The sequence below is a fragment of the Rhyacophila brunnea genome, unplaced genomic scaffold (genome assembly GCF_057557595.1).
Source record: "Rhyacophila brunnea isolate RB1 unplaced genomic scaffold, BYU_Rbru_1.0 scaffold_23, whole genome shotgun sequence".
NCBI classification, from domain to species: Eukaryota; Metazoa; Arthropoda; class Insecta; order Trichoptera; family Rhyacophilidae; genus Rhyacophila; species Rhyacophila brunnea.
Window position 1 is genome coordinate 19308653 of NW_028232893.1, and position 23197 is coordinate 19331849.

At 33.0% G+C, this 23197-nt stretch overlaps 1 protein-coding gene across 1 annotated transcript; it reads right to left on the minus strand.

The window, feature by feature from the left end:
* Positions 1–733: 733 nt before the first annotated feature.
* LOC147069650 (clavesin-2-like) lies at positions 734–13906 on the minus strand. The gene is made up of 6 exons (XM_085950393.1): positions 13877–13906; positions 8473–8604; positions 7519–7672; positions 5869–6121; positions 3648–3861; positions 734–1823 (listed from the first exon to the last, which is right to left on the minus strand). Exons 2-6 carry the CDS (start codon positions 8591–8593, stop codon positions 1672–1674), a joined length of 894 nt encoding a protein of 297 aa, XP_085806519.1. The 5' UTR covers positions 8594–8604; positions 13877–13906; the 3' UTR covers positions 734–1671.
* Positions 13907–23197: the final 9291 nt, after the last annotated feature.

Below are 23197 nucleotides of genomic sequence, written 5' to 3' on the forward strand. Positions count from 1 at the left end.
AGGTATGTGAGTCTGATAGTGTAATTTTAACTTAACTAAAACAGGTAATACATGTACAATATACCAACCTTATTTTTATATATCAAATATTGAATATACACGCGGTATACGAATTTTAGATTCTAACTATAGAAAAGACATCATTTTAAAAAACCTCAGAAGTATGCACACTTATTAGAAAAATGTCCCTAAGTAAAACATTTAAATTCGACTCCCACCCTGACCAATTATTTTTCTAGAAATTTTATATTAGGTACCTATGTTTTTTAAATTAATAAAATATATATTTTCTAATAAATTTTCCCTTAGAGGCCATCAATAGACCATGCTAAACCTATGATTGCTTTTAATTTCATTAAAAAAAATATTTTTAATGGGTAGGTATATGAGTGTGTAGGTATAATATAAATACTATATATATATATTATACACACTACAAAGATGCAGTCAGAGCTTTCCTATCATGCCCCAGCATTGGGTGCATAGGTCAAGCACAAGTTCGTGCTACTTCCCTCTGTCCATCGCCAGCTGTCGCGCCTCTACCATACCAAACCTGCATCATGTAAAATGGGCCAATTCTTTTCCTACGGATTTCTCGGGTATGTTTATAATATATTATATTATGGGATGGAATATTTGTATTGTGATCATATTATATCAATGGTATTTCAATTTCATAAAATGAAACCATTCAAAATTGTCTAAAATAATCGATAATGCCCTGCGCCATTTATTAATAAATAAATAAATTATCTGCTGACATATTAAATGTCATACTAACAAGTCGATTATAATATTATTATTTTATAAGTAACTAACTGATCTAGTTGAAATGAGACGAATTTTTATTTTAGTATACTTACCTCATAATTTTTATCAGTATACTAATTAAATTTCGTGTTTCGCTATACCGCCTATAGATGTCTCTAAAGTTTACAAAAAAAATACTTTATGATTAAATTAATCTATTGCGTATTTTGACGGTTAACGCTGCAAGAACATTAATCATTTGGACAATAAAACAAGTTTGACTTCCACGGCCGTTGGATTTATTTGTTTTGTATAAAAGTTGGCGATCATCATGGTGTTATGTTATTAACCGTTCTAAATTCGCCTCTGCAATCTGCATAATTATTTACCCCGTTTACATGTACCTTCACATGGATTTACTGTTGACAGTAAGTATTATCGCAGCCATAACAAGAAAATGTACGTGTAAACATGTATTATCCTGCAGTTGCAAGCTTCGCTTGCATGCATGAATCAAAAAAGTTTGGAAGCTTCTGAATTTTCATGCGACAGTAGGGATTTTTACGATCTGCGCCTGCGCAGTAGAACGATAGTGGCGAACCTGCCGGCAAAAGAACTAATTATACTCATTTTGATTATAACCGATTTTCACTACCTATCAAATAGTACTATAAAATGACAACATCGCGTCTTGCTTACTCTTGACGAACGAGATTGGTGAGATAGGCAGCAGTAAACAGTTATTGTCACGATAGTTTAAAATACGAACTATTGCTGCCAGTAAATCCATGCACGTGTAGAGGCGCTATTAGCTTAAGAACATATTTACAAAAAAATGATTTTAAAAATTAAATACGATTTATAAACAGATTGTAAAAAATGATATATTGTAGGTGCTAGGTGTATAAATAATTATTATCATCAGTCGATATCAAGCTTCTTGAAAGATCCTTCAACTCCAAATATTGTCCCAAAGTTCTTTGGTTTCCCTGGTCTTCGGCTTTCTTCAACTTTCAGCTTTTCCTCTTCTATTAGCAGCTGACGATTGATTTTCATCTTCTCTTTGATTGATGCTGAAAATGAAATTATATTTTTGTATTGTAGACATTTTTATTATTTTGAATGATTGTTTTTAATTGATACTGGTTTTGGGTTTACTCGGACATACGGATATTGTTTAGCTTGGTATTTTTTTATCAATTTGTTAAGTCAATTTATTTCAATGTCTTGAGGGTGCGAAGATGGGACGGTCCACTGCATTCTATATTATTTATGCAAATATAGAATGCAGTGGCCGATCACATTGGTAGATGCGATTGTTCTAGAGCTCTTTATAAAGTTTATAAAGGAACCCCCGGATCGCCTCCGGAGAGGATTCAAATAAAAATTTATTTATGTTTACATATTTTGTTATGCCAAAAAACCAAAGAAAACAGAATGTTCACTATTTAATTAAACGGAAGACACGGTTATAAGAAAACTAAAAAAGTATATTGAAGTACACCTAATGGGGTAAGTAGGTAGAAAAATATTTTAAATACTGGTAGATTTCTAGAATTTTCTAGAAAATAATCTAGTTATCAAAAAGAAACCACTAGATTTTCTTATAATTCAAACTAATTAATGTCCAGAAACCAGCAAGAAAATAGCAACTAATTGTATATAATTTTACATAATTATTATAAACTGAAAGGACTTTTAATGAATTATAATATTATATACTTTATAATACGACTGCATAATATAAACAATACTTAGAAAGACTCACCAGACAACATTTTGATGTTTTAAAAATAGTGTAATTTTGCTTGAAATCTCTTTATGTGACAGCACTCAAAATATCTAACTTCGGTCTAACTTCATTCAATCAGTTAGGTATAAATCTGTTGTAACGGTTTTTAGATCGTGAACTGTATTTTTAATACATAGATGACTGTATAATTTATCATTATAAAAATGTGGCTACTCAAAACTAGATGGCAATGGCAGCACAAAAATAATAGAGGGTGGTTTCTCAGTGAAACCACTGGGCAACAGAGGGTTAAAACATCATGATTTAGAAATATATCAAAAGTATATCATGAAGACTTGTATATCGGTTTAGAATGTCACAATGCTTACTAGGGATGGTATTATATTATGTATACTATATTAATTTATTTAAAACAACTGTGGGGGCTACTAGTGTAGTGGGTGTAAAGTACAGCGTATATACACGTTCATTTTCTATGGCCGGCCTTTCATAGGCGGATTTGTATTTCGCTATATTTACAACCTGCGAGTATAAAAAAGCTCGAAACTCAAGGTTCTCAGCGTTGACTGAATCTATTCAGTTAATGAATAAAATCCGCCAAATGAACTCCGCATTGCCAAAGGTATTCCCGCGTAAACTTAGAGAAAAGTTTGAAAACATTTTGAACACCCAGGCTTTGAACCTGTGTGTCAAATTGATAGTTTTATTAATGGGACGGGTGAACTTTTGCCATAATCAATAAGTGTTAACAATATGGCACCCAAATTCAAATACTGCCCAGTTACCTACCTGTAGAACGGTCCTTTTCTACTTATAAAATTATTTTGAGTGGTCGAAGACACAATCTTACTACCGAACATTTGGAACAGTACCTGATTGTTAACATTTACAAGAGTAACAAAATGTTAAATAATTGTTAATTAATAATTCATAATTATCATCGATACTTAGGTACTAATTGTATGCTGATTTTTAAATAAAAAAACTAAACATTACCATTTTTTATTATTTAATCTTGCATATTTTGACACTTTTTATGCATATTTCAAGCTTTTCAACTGGCACATAATCCGGTCTCTAGTCATTATATACCTACAAGTCATAAAATATATTTAGTACCTACTTAGGTGTGTATTTAATGTACCTTGTAGCTCAGAAAAACTGCCACATTTTCCACCTAACTCCTTCGGGAAAATATCTTGAGGCACCATCTCAAAGACGGTCTTGGGGTTAGGGTGCAGGAATAGCAAGTCAATGAAGTTTTTCTTTATAAAGGGCCGTATTAGCGCCAGAATCTTGTCCATGAAAGAGGGCGTGTTCATAAAGTGGAAGCCTTGCAGACGAACTGGCAGAGCATCCTGAAAAATACACCGATCAAGTTGAATTGTCTCACTTAGGGGGGAATCTGCTATACATATTAGACTACTAGACTTAAAATTCTGGGTCTCTCGCAAAGAATCTGGGTCCTTCTCTTTTATGCCATAAATAATATTTCGAATAATTTATTTTTTTGACCGCTGGAAAGCTTAAAACTTTCAAATATGTGTTATGTTATAGCAATATAATCAGGGGCGGCTCAAACTTAAGGGTTCGTAGGGACCATCCCCACATCGTTATCATGTCAAAAATAAAGTCCGATATTTTTATCATTGTCATAATATACCTACTAATTACATGATTAAATGAACTATTTATTTTATCCATATAAACCCGTCGCAATTTTATAGAGATATTTATTATTATTATACAAATAAGTAAAGCGATGATTGTAAATTATGTAATAACATAATGATGATTACGCGGTATTACAAATCATTAATCAAATTAAATACGTCTCGTTTCACGGTGACACATAAAAAATGTACAAATTAAGAAAGCTATGGCATGGCGTCTATTTTTCACTGACCAGAGTCACTCAGTCCCATCCCGTCGCCGCGATACAAATCTTGTTGTACAAATAATGTGAATGCGTTAGCGTTAATATACGCATACTGGGGAGCAAATCAAAAGACCCCTAGGTGAGTAAAAATGCTCGTTGTATGTCGTTGTTAAAACTGAAAATGGTAAGTCTATAATAATTATTATTATTAATTACCTACGATAATATATATTTAGACTAAGATAATCGTAATTATTATTTATTCTGAAAAAATACTCATTTCCTCATTAATAAAATCATATTATTATTTGGTACATGTATAATATGAGAAAGTAGGTAGGTATGTATATTTAATAATTAATGGCTGAAGCTAAACCCCACCGCCTACAAAGTCATCGACGCGCCACTGGGTTTAATGCTATTGTGGTGAGAAATATGTGTCTATTACAGCCTTCTCAGTGAGAGAAGATATACGTCGATGTTTCAGTAAATTGATGGAAACTGTGGTGATTTCTAGTTGATTTTAATTTGATCCATTTGGAATCAAGCAAAACCTGCGTTGTTTCAGCGCAGTTTGTGTCGATTTAAAGCGCCGTGTTTCTTGGCCCTTTGCAGTTTAGAGAACAACAAATTGGATATTATGTGAAGTGAAGTGACCAAAACTATCTGGCGGTGCTTTTTATAGTGGACTGTGATTAGGAATGATTGTGGGGTGGGCGATTTAAACGGGGGTCTAGCCAGGCACTAAACCTTGATGTTGTTCGGTTTTATGGCTGGTGCAGGTCCCGGGTCATGTACTCACGCTTTAGTAGGTAGATGGTTCTGAATGTCACGCTCACTGTTATACTTATAAATAAGTATTTCACAAGCATAGTGAACCATGTCCATTCCTGGTTATTGTTGAGTAAGCTAGGTTCAAACATAATATTCGAGTATTTATAAATCTGTAAATGTATGATTGCAATTCTGAAGTTTATTTTGATAGAATGGTGTTGACAAATTTGTATGAATGATATGATACCCTGTGCCGGTAATACGGCTTGATAGGTGGTCTAATTGACTGAGTTCGTACGATGACTCTATTTGAATTATTGCTCGGATGACGGTCACACTGCAACAGATTGACGCGGTGATTGTATACGAATAACTAACTGTTTATCGATAACGCTCGACTGATGATCCGTAACTGAGTTGCGCTTGGACTTGCGACAATTATCAGGATTATAGGTGGGAGAGAAATATTAGGATGAGAGCGACATAATTGCCCCAACCGCTATCTAATGAAGAATTTTGAATACTAACTTCCGAAAAGACTTCCTAAGTATACATACCAAAGTTAATATAACATTATATTATTATACCAATGCAACATTGCAACACCTTATTGGCAATGGTTACAATAATTATTCTAAACACATGCACCATAAACCGACGATCTTTGTATTAATAATCTAAATGTCGAGTCCCAGTGAGCTCATTTGTTTACCTGTAAATATAACAGAATCGATTTTATCGCCATAATATGAAGCTTCGCCACGTGTCCGAAGGTAACTCCTTCAAGGTCAACGATGACAACGTATCCTGCGTATGTGCCCTCTTCCATCTGGCATAGATCAGCGAGCATGATCAGGTCTTTGGCGGAGCTTTCCAGAACAAAATGAGAAGAGTCATAATCCATCAGGCGACAGTAGAAGACCTTGTATCCTTCTGGGGTTAATTGGGGTAAATCTGCATATAAGCTGAAAATATTAGACAATATTTCAATGCATACTTGCTTCACTGTAACCTACAACGACTAGACAGTGTTGTTGTGGTGTGCTCCTACACTTCTTCAAACAGTTTTCATCAATATTATAGGGTAATTAGCAGTGGCGAAGGGTGACTTTTGGAAAGTGGTAGGCTGCACACTTGTCAGGTAAATAATTACGGGAAATAAGAAGATAATCCGATATTACTACTGATGAATGACGACTTGAGGCCTTTACTAAATTCACCAGAGCGTACGGAGAGCGGGACAACCCCGACTCCTCTTGCGACTCGTCAAACTAAAGACACTTTGATAGTTGCCGATAAATAAATAAAATCCATTTACTTTTGCACTTCGGTGCAATGTTGCATCACCAGTCCCGTGCGGCTGCGCTCGGGACAAAAATGAGGGCTTAAATTCTTTGAACTGGCACACTTAAGGGTTATGATAGACGGTCGCGCATCGACGTGACTGCATATACACAACGGGAGCGGAGGCGGGAACCTTTTTCCAAAACATGATGAATGACGACGACACACTAAATCGATGAAATTTCAAAAACTCACTGACGATATAAAATTAAGCAATCCGTGTGAATTATGTATTATCTTAAATATTTATAAACGTAACATACCTACGCTCAAAATACATTGTCATATTTGAAAACATACTATGTTGTGTATCTGTTCCACAACAGTTTATAATTAATTATTATTATAAGTAATTATTACTTCCGTAAAACTAAACATTTTAAAATACTTTTATATTTAAAACACTGACTAATGACTTAAGTACAATATCAGATCTCAACTGACATTACTGACTGAACACTGACGAAATCACGAGACAACAATCAATTTTTATAATATGTGATTGAATCCCATAGAAATTATTTTTTTAAATCATCTTATTTATTTATTATTTGCTTAAAGCGGCAACCATCGACAATAAACATTTACATAAAGAGTATAAGCTTACTCTCAGGCGCTTATAAATCCAGACCAAATTTGTAGACTTGCCTGAAGAGATGTGACGTCACAGCTATAGAAAATTAGTCCATGGGGAAAAAAAACTTTTTTTTATCAATTTACTGAGATACCGGTAATTTATATATAGTATATTTATATTTGCCTAATTTTAGGTATATTTTATAAAACAACAAGTGTGTTAGCTTATTTATTAAAAAGCCTACCTAGCACAAAGAGTCAAGTTAATTTTTCCACTAAACGTAGCGATAATCTCGGGGATTTCATGAACAGGAACTGCGCTCCAGTACGGACGGGTCATTTCGAGGTCTGGTATTATTACGATAAAATAGTAAATACCTAAATAAGTAAAAGTAATACCTATAACTGATCATTCAAGAATTATTAATATTATATTACTTACGCTACGTCGAATGCTTCAGAATTCTTTGGTGAAAGTGGATCTTTGTCACTGAACATTTCAATGTGTGTCCTCAGAGTGCAAAATAGATCGATTGTGGTTTTTGTCATCTCCATTTTGTTGTTACAACTGTGGTAGAAGACAATTAGGGTCACCTCTGCAACAAATAATATTGGAAGAAAATCAAAATTAATCGTCATGGAAAAATCACGGAATTGCAACCCATGGAGGTCGCATAGTGGTTTCGTTAAGTAAATAATAAATTTAAAAAAATACTGAAATCAAAGTTCATTTGTAATAGGCGCAAGGCCTCTATATCCTAAAGCGCCTCGCCAGGCCAAAGTCTTTGGTTCAGTGGACCTCCGGGGTTCTGCGAGGTCAGATTAAACATAACATTTCACAGATCTATAATCACAAATAAGCAGTCATACCAACAAAAAATCGTATTACCTACATTAATTTGATTTGTAGTGTCACACTTAGTCCAGTCAATGAGTGCTCAAAAGATGGGTGTAGAGTGCATGGAATGTGTCACAATTTTTGACTTCAGGACTTTGTTAGGAGTAGTTAGTAGGTAAACATATTAAAAGTCCCCGCCTCTGGGAGGTTAGCTAAAGGCGGGAGGGGGGTCGAAAGGTGCGGAAAAGGGGCGGAAAAGGGGCGGAAACGGTGCACGTAGAAAAAAAATGTTTCAAATAAAAATGAAAGTTAATTATATTTCCTATAAAATTGTTTCTATACACATTTGTTTCAACAGTTTCCGAGAGCCAACGAGCAAACGGGCAAATTGGCTGCCAATTAACTTTGAAAATTATCGATTTTCAATAACGTATATCTCGGAAATATAGGAATTGATAGGTATCGAAAATAGCTCGGGATCCCAGGATTGGAATCCCCAGTGAGGAGTACTAATATACATAAGTGTTTTCTACGAACATCGTCTGTTATCAGTTTTACCTGTAAGCTTTGGAAGATGAGGCTGTCTCTCCATCCATTCCATTAATATTGCAATGTCCTCTTTTTTAATGTCTGGGTTTTTCTCATATTCCCTCTCAGCTGTTTGGAGTGATATCGCCATTTTGTTTCAGCCTGTCAACAAAAAATTGGAAAAACATGTTTCAAACAATATTCGTAGAAATTTAAACTATACTACTAGGTAAGTAAACTTAGTTTTGACAACTAGTCACAAAGCGAAATAATATTTCACCAAGTAAAATTCCTTGCTAATGATAATGTCACTGTGGTCGGTTTTCGTCACGTCATTGCGCGAGACATCATAATATTTCAGATCTATCAAATAAAGTATGATATAGATCAGGGATGGCGAACCTTTTTACGTACGCGTGCCAAAATTTCCCAAATAATATTTTTCGACTGTCTGACGTGCCAAGCAGTTTTTCATGGCGAAAAAAAAAGTTTTTCAAAGTTTTCTGAAGAAATAGTTTTTAAGAATTTGATTAAAATAGCTTAAAAATTACAATTGAGTTCTTGATATTCTATCTTTCATCGTATTTCTAGCCGAAGGTGTATCTTTAATTCTTTGAATATTTTGTTCCTTGTTTTAAAAATTCTCAAAGAGATCGTGGAAGCATTTAAACCACTCTTCTATCATTTTATATTCTCCATCACTGAACGGTTTTCCATTTTAAGAGATTATGTTTGAAGCAAAATAGCAAGCAGTTATTATATTTGAATGACTGCCGATATTTGATTTCATTCAATATATTTATTTTTAACTGCCCGATCCTAAGGACCGACCTATGCGATTGTACATTTACATGGAGCATAATGATTATTCTTGAAAAGGATTTGCCTGCTATTTTTTATACAATGCGATTTGTCATTTATGCATGAATTTTGACGTTCCCGCTTGCGCATCGATTGGTAAACATAATATGAAAAACAGAAGAAAATACGCATGGCTATGTCGTCATTATTTTTTAATATTATATTATATAAGTACTCATACATATTTTATTCGTAAAACTTTTTTTATAAAAAAAACATATTTAAATACTTATTATATATAAAATAGTAATTTCTTTTCTTTTCAAAATGAAATATTCGCGTGCCATGCAAAATCATCTCACGTGCCACTAGTGGCACGCGTGCCATAGGTTCGCCATCACTGATATTGATATTACTGTAGACAATGTCGTTTTAATAACCCCATAACAATAAAATCGAATATAAGAGAATATGGATTGATAATATATTTTTGAAGACATACAAAACACCATTTATGCCCTATCTATATAATATATAATAATTATAACTTGTCATCAAAATAATAATTTATTTTTTAATGAGCTAGTTCATATTTTAAAATATTATATACGAAATCTAGGGCTCGAAATGGACCGGATCGCATTAGAGCGCCATTCCGGTTCGTGAAATCGGTAAAATTATCGCTCCGTCTCGTGGAAAATATATTTTGACCGTCTGAGCTAGATAGACTATATAATAGAAAATCTAACACACTCTTTTTTATAAAATACACATCAAATTTGATAAAAATATAAATATCTTCAGATACATGTCGAGCGCTGCAGTTCGTAAACTGTTCCATTTTGAGCGCTGTTTGTTTTGATCTTTTCTAGGGTTTGATGATTTTATAATTAGTCAAGCCATAACATTAATGAGTTTAAAATTTAAATAGAGAAAAAAATGCTTTTACATAACCAAAAACATTCTTTTAACATTAACATTAAAATTAACGTTGACAAAAAATTTGACATTAACTTTGACAAAAAATATATCATGATATTATACACCTATTATTGCAAGCTAGATGCCTATCGAAAAATGCTAGACCTGGCAAGTTGGCAACGCTGATCAGATAGAGGCACGCCACGAGGGGTACAGCTGCCTGTGATAGAGAACGCTTGACATAATATTATAATTATTATCATCTAATCCAGTGCTCCGAAACCTTTTCTCACCCACGGCACACTAAAGGTCTTCCCAGAATTCCGCGGCACACCACACGTAAAACAATTTATACACTAAAACATGGGACTCCAGGCCAGAATCTTCGGTGCCCCCCTATCTATCGCTAAGGACAGTGTGATATGTAAAATTAATCGTATTGATTCTATGTTTAGCGATTTTTTGTACTTATTAATACATCCACTTGAATTATGGTTAGTTGTCGGATTAACAATAATAAATTATTTGTCGAGTATTGATATAATAATAATAAATTGTATCCCATAATCGTATGTGTTAAAATATTAAGGTAAGCGAAGTAAATCAACGCCGCAGGCAACTTTTTTTACTATTAGAGCACATTTGTAATTTGTGTTTATCTCACTCATCTGCTTGACCTGCCACGCCCCCCCCCCCCTGAGCTTGGGACCCCAGGCTAGAGCCCCCCACCTTTTGGGGGACATGCACCAAAATTACATTACATACTTATTTGATAAATAATTAAATATACATAACGCACGACGAAGAACCAAACATATTCCCATGTATCTGTATTATCAATAAAATAACTAATTAATATTAATATGATACCTAAGTTTGTTCCAATGCACGTAAAAGTTTTTAGCGCTACTTTACTTATACTACTTGACTTGATGGCCTTGTCAGAAATACGAGGCTATTCTTTATTAACCGAAATCCAGATAATAGCATAATTAAGCGCTTCTATAAAAATTTCGGCATTGGTTGCAAAAGAGTTTCGAATCCAGTCGTATTGATTGTATGAAAGTAACGATGAATTTTCTTTTGAAGCAAAGTTAAATGTTTTTGAGACGGATCCAAAATTTATTACTTGTTTTCATTGGTGGTCTGGTAGATCCTTCGGTACATTTGTAGATATCCTTGTCTTAACTCCTTCTAATTTATCAGATCACGTCAATATATTTTCATTCTGACCTTGCATTGTTTTATGAAGTTCATGCAGGTGCTCAAATGTATTACCAGCCATGTACGCAAATTTGGCTATTAATTAAGTATTGTATAATATACAAAATTATTGGTGTTTTTTTTAAGCAATGCTCTGCGGCACACCTAGCATTGTCTCGCGGCACACCGGTTGCGGAGCACTGATCTAATCTACTAATAAAAATATTATATACTTAGGTATTACCGACAGCTTTTATCACGTTCGCATACAAACTTTTCTCACATAAATAGTAATCATAAATGCCTATCATTAACGTCGTTCACTTTGATAATGAATAAGTGGGTTACCTTGTGGATGTAGCTGCAAGACGATACAATTATCGAGTGTAGAGAACTATGGGATAAACTTAAATACGCGTTATAGAATAGTACATAATGTTATTGTCAATAGTAATGTCCGTATCATAATATTATATGTAAGTACATGAAAGTATGTCATGTTTGGCTTAAGGCTATACTTCAGTGGGAATAGGCCAACTGGACGCCAGGACAATTGGACGCCGCACTGTCGTAGACACGTATACAGAACGTAGACGAGGAATTTTAATCAGTTTCTATCGACTACTTAGTAGTTTTAATTCATTGTACTCTTAACATAATGTTTTTTTGCGGATTGAGAATTACCATGCCTAAGGGTTTATATAAAATAAAAACTCTTTTTTCGTTGGAACTTAAACATATGCACGATTAAATCATTATTTACGTGTGTATACTTATTAACTATTACATCATAATATAAAAATTTTAATATAAATAATAATATTAAATATCATTTTTAAAAGTACCTATAAGTACCTAACGTCTGTTTAATTTCGAATTGCGTGGCGTCCAGTTGTCCCGGTGCCAAATCGTCCTAGACCCACTTTAGCTGAGTCATGGTCTAAAAAGATCGTGACTAGGCGATGCGCGGATTGTGCAACATCTATCTCATTGATTTGCTCTGTGTGTAATTCAAATATTATAAATATATTCAAACTGACGTACCTATACTATATACCTATATATTATATATGTATGTATATCAGTGACATGCGGTCCATAGATGCTGTAATTTATGTGAACGCGAGTTTTCGCAAATGAATCTAATTATTACCCCAATAAGAGCTTCATTGAAGACCAAAACAGTTTCGGGACTTTTGTTCATCAAACTCGTCGGACCACCTTTCACACTTTTTGCACCTTTGGAAATCACCATGGCCCCTACAAAGAAGGGGCTGACAGGGCTCTAGCCTGGGGAACTGATCAGATAAGTGAGATAAACGTACATCACAATTATATTTTTTGGTTAATGTTTGTTGATACACTGAATACCCTTAATTTTACCTCGTATACCATTTGAAAAGCGCTACTATAGAGTGTCACACTGCCTTTAACCTTAGTGATAGGTAGCGGGCCCGCCAAAGATTCTGATTCCTGCTTCAAGATGTGGGGGGCCATGGAAATCACTATACTTATACTTTTTTTCAAATATGTGATGTTTATACAATTCTATTGTTTACAACTTTAGTTATTTATTAACACAATGCTTACGGGCCCTTTTAATTAATTTTGTAATTAACGTGTTAATTTGCATTTGAAAAGCAATAAGCAAAAACACAATTTTGTGCTTTGCTTTTGTATTTGTTTGTTTGTCTATTTTTTATGCGCTTCGTGGCATAGGAAAAGTTGCTTTAAATGATATTTGAATATAATTTTCGGTACAGTTCAGTTATGAGGAATACAGCGGAAAACACATTTTGAAAATGCCCGATATACTGGATTATTTGTTAGTTTGGGTTAGTTTAGGTTAGGTTAGGTTAGGTTAGGTTGACCTAATAAATAGTTCTGTAAATCGACTATTTTCAAAATGTGTTTTCCGCTGTATTCCTCATAACCGAACTGTACCTAATTTTCTTCAGTATGTACGAAGTTTGGCAAGAAGTGAGTCCCGGCACCTTTGTTTTTTTTTTAAAGCCCTGGATTGAAGCAATCATTGGATTGAAGTAACAAAACTTTGCCCCGGGAAAAAACGGCGACACGCTAGGTTAGGCGTTTTCGGGAGATGCTTCCCAGTTCCCGACTGGCGACTACCTACTCTCTTTCATTCAACCTCGCCGAATCCTAACAATGGTAATTTTTTTCACTATTTCTATTTCACTTTCTCACTTTGTTTCATTTATTTAAAAATTAAAACTATAATAACAACACAGATTATTAAATATTTTCCTTCCCAATTCTGCCAATTATAATAAGAAATTTTTTCAACTATCTTTTCATCAAAGGAATATTTTTACACAAATACGCATTTTAGTTAGGTATATGGCAATTTTATTATTTTAATTGATAGGTAACGAATGTTTAGTATTATAAAACTTCGCATTCACTGTCTAATACATATCTATAGATTGTAAATATTATAATATAATACTGATGTATGAATTGTATAATTCCGCCACTGAACGAGACTCACCCTACAACGGTTCGCGACACAGTGTTGTGTGCTCGCACACTTGACTGATGCGGTAGAATACAAGGTTGTTTTTTTTTTAAATTATTATAGGAAGTATTAATGAGATTGTTGAATAACTTTATTGTTTATATTAAATTCAATAAAAAAATAGTCTTTGAACCTTAAACACAATTAATTGAAACGACTAATTATTTTGTCGTCTTCTTACCTTCGTGCGAACGTATTTTTAATTCGCGTGTTCGTCAATTGCGACTACAGATAATCTTTCAACATGATGACTTACGAGTAACATATTTTAAAGTATATGTAACTATGATACCTTTGTATTTTACGAACATGTTGGTATTGGGAAGAATTTCTGACTCGGTTTCTTCTGGGCATGCTATCAATACAATCCCTGTCTACTAGTCATGGCAAATGGATAATGTGATCCTAATCCAAATTAGGCAAGGTTTAATTGAATTTTAAAAACTAACAAACACTATCTACACATTGTGGTCTTAGTTCAATGAAAACAAGGTAAATGTGCCGCAGAGGTGGACATGAGTTTTACAACTTTCTTTTTAGATCAAACCAATCCTAACCTAATCTAACCTACACCAACCTAATATTTACGACCATGTCTGATCCTAATAGGATCATATGGGCCTCCACGGAGTAGAAGTTTGTATTAACAGATTTTGTTTTTTACGAGAAATGGATGTCAGCCACTTGCTCAACCTATTAGGTCTATACTCTGACTCACACACAAATTGAAAAACAATATGTGTACTTGCCAGACCCAGGATTCGAACCTGGGACCCACGGCGTGATAGTCCAACGCTTAAGCCGCGCGGCCACCGTGGGTGTCCTAACTAACTGTCAACCTAATATTACCTCATATAATCTTAGTTTATGATAATGGTGTATCAAAATGTATGAAAATTTCAAATTCTCAATTAACGATTATTGGATCGAAAAGCCGATGCGCCGACAGAAAAAGGTATTTATTATAATTGTCTACATGGAATAAACTGTTTTCGTAAAAAATAATTTATATATAAAAGCTCGTGTCCACCTCTGCGGCACAATTACCGAAAACAAAATAAATACTTTTGACTGACAAAGTTTAATGTACGAGTACCTACACTATTTATGTCAGATCTCAATAGCCTACCTACACCCTTCGCCACTGCTATGTATATTTATATATAATTTAAATTTGAGTTGTTTGACTGAAATATCAACCGATCCGCCTCTGACCACTTCTACTCTCCAGACCGACCAACATAAGGAAGATGTTATTATGAAGCCATTATATTATGTTGATTTACAGTGTAAGGTACAGGAGTAGTCAACATTTTTATAACTACCGCCCATTTTTGTATCTCTGTTAGTAGTAAATTTCTCTAACCACCCACTGGTTCCACAGTAATGATGATTTATAAACTAGGGAAATAACTTTACTTTATAAAATTTTTAGTTACAGAGTTACAGCAAGTTAAAGCATAATAATAATAATTAAGTACTTACCAATTAATGCTTTATGTCAGACTTTCGCTAAGTTTAGCACAATATTATTTACACTTTGCATATAGAAAGCATGAATTGAAGTCTTATGAAATTACATTTAATTAGTTAAATTATTAATGAGATCCCTGAGGCTGATGCTGCGAAACGAAATAATCTGGCTCAATTTTTGTGAGGAACAAACGAAGGTCTCCTCTTTCGGAAATATTCAGGCGGTTTTCTTTGGTCATAATATTATGATTAACAGTACTAAAGCCTGATTCGACAAGATATGATGTAGAGAAAGGTATCAATAAACTAAATATCATTTTCCACATATTTGGATATAAGACAGGCATTTTTTTTATTTTGCCATAGGTTTTCATATCCACCACTATCGAATTGATGTTAACCTTCTTCATCATATTATTATCTAATTTCTAACAGTTCTTCTTGGCGATAGATACAAATAGTATATTTTCTATTGTCACGGAGAATTTTATGAAAACATAATAAAAATGTTTTTAAAACCCCTGCCGCCCACCGTGAAAGCTGGAACGCCCACTAGTAGGCGGTAGGGGCCACGTTGACTACCCCTGTTTTACACGAACCGAGCATTGCAAACTATTAGTTTAAGAGCGTACTTTAGTGGAACGGCAAATAATTTTCAACAGTAGGTGCGACGAAATTTCTCACTAGTCGCCAATCAGAGACCGATAGCGAGGTGTCCGCACGTCAATTTGTTTTGTCATGGCGTCGGATGAAAATATTATTAAATCGTGTAAAGATGACTAAAAAACTTTACGTATGTATTTAAAAAAGAAAACATGTCAATGAATATACTATTATTATTAGTAATATAACAATAAACATAACATTAAACGGACGCATGTTGGATTTTTATGACAAATTATATTTCGTTCGGCACGCGTCATTTGCACAATCCGCGCATCGCCTGGCCACGATCTTTTTAGACCATGCCTCAACTGAAGTATATACTTGAGACGTTTACAACATGAAATGATTATATGAAAAAAATCCGTTTCGAATGATATTATGAGAATATAAATGAAACAAAATTTACACACAAAATAGCATAATAATAATATGTACAAATTCATAAATAAGGAAGAGCCTTCACCCACTGAGTTAATTAGTAATTAGTTAATTAGACCACTAGACCATATCTTAATAGTTTTCAAAGGCTATCTACATACTCAATGTAATTGTTACAACAACGTTACTGGACCATAGTTCCGAATGGAATGTAGTTCGGTTACATCAAAATATGAAATTGGAACCACTGCTTTAATATTACATGAATAGTTTATTAATAATTAGTTTCTACATCCAAAAAGTAGATAGGTGGATCATAAAGTGGAAACCACAGTTTTTGAGTATTCAATCATATTAATAAAAAATAGTTTTTATAAAACCTCACATCGCAATGTGTTATAACACCCACAAGAAAGGAATTAGGACTTTACATAGAAGGAGCTTTATGTGTTATTTCTTATTATTTATGACCAGGTAACACAGAATTAATGGGAACTGAAATACCTAACGGGTATGGAGTAACAGGCAACCGATCTCGAGTGTGAAAGAATATTGGATAAACTTAAACACGTGTTAAGAATACGTCATACCTACGTCGACTGACAACTGTTCTTGGTTTATGCATTGACGCTCATTTAATATTGGTGTATAACACACACTATTTCACGTGCATAATGCGTGTTTCATTTTCGTAGGACACTCACACATTCAAAATCCTGCATCAAAATGTATTTTAAGAATACATTCTAAGCTTGTCCTTCGTTCTGACAACTGCTCTCAGTTTATGCACTGACGCTCATTCAATATTGGTGTATTTGACGGTTGCAACTTACACTATAGCAAGTTTGTGTGTTTCATCTTCGTAGGACACTCACACATTTAAAACCCTGCTAGCCTATCTGAATTCTTTATATTAATCTGTTATGTGTTTTAATAAATTATTTAGTAAACGCATGAAGCGTGGTTATGTTGGTAAAACTGTACAAAATATTAATGCCATTCTGATTTTCTGGTTCGCAAAATGGCTGCCAATTTTTATTGTGATTACTTACAGACATTTTATTGTAGTGACGTCCCGTGGGGGTAGGCAGATTGAGTGTCGCTTGTGGTCGGCAGTTACCCAAAAGGCTGCAAATTGAGGAGAATCAATAGGTATATATTATAGAAATAGCTACTTAAAACTATAACAACGAAAATATTAAGTACTATAAAAGTTTTAACAAGATTTTTTTTGGCGGGTTTGATCGGGGAGATTTGCGAATTATATTTGAATTATAGGTAGGTACAGTAAAAACGAAAGAATGATTCGTTTTGTCGATGGTGAGCGTGCCGATGTGGAAGGCATAGGAATACCCAAAACGTTACTAGAGATTTAATGTTTTTTGCGTATTAATTAATTATTATTCTATTTTCTTTTATATTTTACTCTATATTTGTATTCACGTTTTATTTTTGCTGATTGTTATTTAAATTTGTAATAATACGAAAATAAACATGTTAGGTACTTATATTAAATTTCATCAACTGCTTGTTAATGCACACTGTATCGAACTAAAAAAATAATGTTTTACCCTGTTAATTATTGGCAAAGCTATGATAACATTTCAAATTTAAAAAATGTGTAACCTATTTGTAAATAATCAGAACTGGTTTCGCTAATTAAGCATTTTCAACGAAAATGTATTAAATATCTTTCAGTTAATTATAATAAACACCTACTATTCTATTTTATTAATATTATTTGTAATATTTTTAATTATACATATGTATACGATAATAAAAACTATGTTATAAACATAATTATATTGTCAAATTTAGTATTTCGACTATTTTTTGAATAAAAATATTTTTTAACTTGTACAAAATACATTTATTTTTTCTCCAAGAAAAATAACCACAGAACGCCTTTTGCGATTTCCTCATGCGTCATTGCTATAATGCAAGTTTCATAACACCCTAAAATCATACATGTTAATTTCAAAAGCCTTTAAAATGGTAGGTAAGTTTCAAAGTCCCCTTAAATGAAAATCATGATTTTTAATTTATTCTCTTAGTAAAATATGTAAAAAAGTGAGTAAAAGATATTAAATAGGTATAATACTCTTTATAATGTATAAATCAAATAATAAATACATGCGTAAAGTTTACGCATTTAATAGATATGACTTTTTCTCATTTTTATCAAAACTATTCAAAATCGTTTAATCGGATTTTTAATCGTTCAATTTTATTCAACGTGTTTTAATTAATACGCAAAAAACATTAAATCTCTAGTAACGTTTTGGGTCTTCCTATACCACATCGGTACGCTGACTATCGACAAACCGACTCATTCTTTCGTACACGTATTCTCACGCACACAATCGACAAACCGCTTTACCGTTTTGATACTGCTGTACATACTTACATAATTTAAAATTTATTCAATTGTCCTTGCCAGTCACTCACGAGTTTTGGAAGTTGTTAGGTGTATTTTTAAATGTACCTATCTGAAACCGTTGACTCACAATATTGTCTATTGAAGCAGAGATGGCATTTAAATTAGATTTGGTTGTATATATTTTGCTGGTAATATATCCATGCAACAAATTTCTTAGATATTGGAGTCATGAAAGGATGATAAAAAGTACTGTATAAAAAAATGTGGCAGCATTTTAACACTGCCATGGGGGGGCATTTTGTCTAGGGACGTCAATGTTATTATACTATGTATGATATACGGAGAACAGAATATTTGAAGGTAGGTGGGTACCTTTTTATACTTCCGTGTTTTATGTTTTTTTTCTTCTATTTCAGTTGCGCTGTGTACTACATACTTAAATAATGTCGTTATTGCCTATTACTTATGTTTTTCCTCTTTCCACGTTGTGAACAACTTGAATTTGTAATATTCACTATAAATTAAATACTTACCATAAATTTGAATCAGCCACTTGTATGAAATAATTATATTCTTAAGGGCGGACGTGCTCAGCGTGGGTCAAAATGGAGCTTTTTTCTATTTTCAAAGCATGATCCTGGACATACCTTAAACGTTGTAGATAATCTATTTATATTATTTTGAAGCCTTATTATCCTTTATATTTATTATAAACATTTGATGACTGCATAAAGTATTTTCTTTACATAAAATAATATTCTTTTAAACCTCTCGCTCTAATGTTTTAGAATATAGTCATATTTCAGTACATCCATGTGCAGTGGTGTTAAGATTTTTAACGTTTATTAATTTTTAAATGCATTTATAAAACCATCAGTATAATTTATGTTGACATTATTATAGTGAAATATTTACGATAAAAAATTATATTGATAATCTCTGTGATCCCAAATTTGACAAGAATTAGGCATTTTATTATTCAAAAAATGGGCAAGCTTAACACATTTTAAGATAATTCTAAAGATACTCATTATAAGCTATGTCTTTAACCATTCAAGTGTGATAAACATCCTACGAATAATGATTGCTTTATAATAATTATTGACCTAAGAATAAGGTAGGGTAAGAGCTACTATTATGGGCCAGCTTCAATTATTGGCCACTTGCAGATAAAATCTAGTTTTTTAAGATATTAAATCAACATTGCCATCTGTTAAGTTATTAAAAAATCTCGTCAATTATTCATCCGTTGGTAAAACAGATAATTGTTACTTTTAGCATTATAAAACAACCTCAAAACCGCATTTGTATCTGACAGTTCGAGCGAAACCGTGAAATAATTGCGATTTGTTGTAAATTGTACAAGGATATGACTTCTGTTAAAAGGTATGTTAAACATTTAATATCATACAAAATGCTAATCCAATTGACAAGTATCTATGTATTTGATTTATGTATACATCATTAGACATATATTTTGGAAAAAATATGTGGGTAGGTATATTATGATGGTGGCCAATAACTGATTCCAAAATACGTCGATTTTCCTTTATCGGCCGGCCTTGCTAATAATAGAATATGTGACTAATTAGTAAAGTATTACATTTATTTTTATTAGGTAAATAGTGTTTTAAGAGTATTATTAATCATCTTTGTTTTTATTATATTTCTCCGACATTCGTAGATAAATATTGGCCACCTGGCCCATAATTGTAGCTTTGATGGCCGATAATAGAAACTTTTTTCTTGATTGTTCCAGAATAAAAATGCATCAAAATAAACGAATGAAATATAGTCAAGAACTGAAGAATTAAAGAAGCAATAGAGTATATGAAAGACCATAGTGAAGAGTCTTTGCGTTCAGTAACAAGAAGATTTGAAATACCAAGAAGCACACTAAAATTCAAAACTAAAATTCCTTCCGCAAAAATCCTCAACTGAAACTTGAATGATTCTCATTTATCCTTTATGCTACGTCAAGATGTTTGTTATTTCTATTAGCTAGGTATTAGATTTCTTTTGAATTTTTGAAATCAATTTTCAACAAGCTCTGCGTATTTAATTAAATATGCCTATCTCACTGTAACTCAATGTGAACGTGTTCTTTGTATTTTTAAGTAATATGTTACGTATGTCTAATAAAATGACGATAAAGTTGCATTAGGTACTTGATTGAACACTTAATAATGATGTGTGATCATAATATTACATAAACTATTTTTTAATTTTTGTTTAAATAATGTTATTACAGCAATTTCGGGGTGGCCAATAATTGCATCTTTTGGTGGCCAATAATTGAAAAAAGTGGCCAATAATTGTAGATTTCTGCCTTTTTTTTTGATTATTTTTTTTAAGATGTAAAATATTTTTTTTTAAATGTTCTGATAATTGATTATTATAAATAAATAAACAATTTAACACACAATATTTTTTTATTTCACCTTCCTAATGATATCTGTCCACAAAAAATTAACAAAGTTGAAAAAATCCTTAACTGGCCAATAATTGTAGCTCTTCCCCTAGTGTTTTTTTGAAATACGCCATTTCTTTTGGCATTCCCCAGTGGTGAAGCTGCAACATACGGCCGTAGCCATAAATTGACAAACTATAATTGAATTAGGGAGTAAAATGATGTTAACGCGCGTGTTACATGTACCTAAGCGATTTTTTTTAAACGGTAGGTACATGTTCAAACACGCGCGTTAACTATTTTATGTAATAAAAATACTTTATGCAGTCATCAAATGTTTAAAATAAATATAAAGGATAATAAGGCTTCAAAATTATATAAATAGATTATCTACAACATTTAAGGTATGTCCAGGATCATGCTTTGAAAATAGAACAAAGCTTCATTTTGACCTACGCTGAGCATGACCCCCCTTAATATAAATTTATTAGAATAATTGAAGAACTGAGGATTTGAAAATGATTGAAGTACCTACGCATAATTTACACGTGAGAAAAGTTTCCACGTGTAATTCAGGAAAATTGCATGAAACACATTAAATTTGAAGTAGATTTACTCAACATGGTCATCTATCCATTTGAACCCCTTTAATCCTCAGCTCTTCAATTAATATATTTTACTTAGTATTGTATGCGTTATTAAAATCATATTCTAAAAGTGTGTAAAAATCGTCCATAGCATACCTAAACTATTATTGTTTGGTATTGGCAGGATTTAATTGAATTTTAAAAACTACCCAAAACCATCTGCAAATTGTATTCCTAGTTCAATGAAAACAAATAAGTATGACTGACAAAGTTTACTGTGCACTATCGAATCTGAACAGCCTACCTCCATCCCTTGCCCCGGCTACACAGATTCAGTCAGATGTTTATATACTAATGTATTACTACGTCACCCTGTCACGCCCCAGCATTGGGGCATTCCTCATTCAGCACTTCCTTCGGTCCATCACCAGCTCTCGCACCTCCCACAATACCAGACCTGCATCGTCCGCCAGCACCATGCCAAAGGGTCAATTCTCTTTCTATGGGATTCTCGGATATGTTTATAATATCTAAGGAATGTAATTTTTCTATTGTTAAAATATTATATAATTAATGTCATTTCAAATTCATAACACCAAATCATTCAAAAAAGTCCGATCAAAAGACCGATAATCGAGAAATTAGGCTGTGTTGTGTTGAGTAGGTTTGTATATAAAGTTAAATAGACTAATACTTTTTTTGTCAATTTTCAATTAATATTTTGGAACTTCAATATTAAAAAACCATAAATCGACGATAAACATTCAGCGAAGAGAACGACTAACACCCACTAGTCGGTGGTAGTGTAAAAAAATATTTTTTTTTCAGTGGAATTCGGCATACATATTGTAGCTCTCTAGACCAATCGGGTAGCACAGCCGATAATAATTGAGTAATGTTTTAGCATACTAGGCGCACATGTCCAGCATGGTCGCTATTAGTCACTTCCAATCCGCCAGTCGCTGATGACACGCTCAACGGTTACCGCCACTATGCCTCCAATTTAATAAAAACTAGGAGAAACTGTACAAATATACCGCTGTGTATTGTGAAAATATGTAAAAATAATTATATGGAGAAGAAAAAGAGCCTATGGGACTAATTTACATTCTCCTCCTTGGCCCCCCGATATTAAATCCTGGGTGCGCCGTTTATAAATAAATAAATAAATAATTATCTGCTGATATTACATACTGACAAGTCGATTATAATATTATTGTTTTATTAAGTAATTTTGTAATCTCGTTAAAATGACACAAAGTTTTATTTTAGTTTACCTAATATATCAATTTAATTTTCATGTTTCGCAATACCGCCTATAGATGTCTTTAAAATTTACAAAAAATACTTTTATGACTAAATAATCTAGTGGGTTTTTTGAAGGTGAACGCTGCAATAAC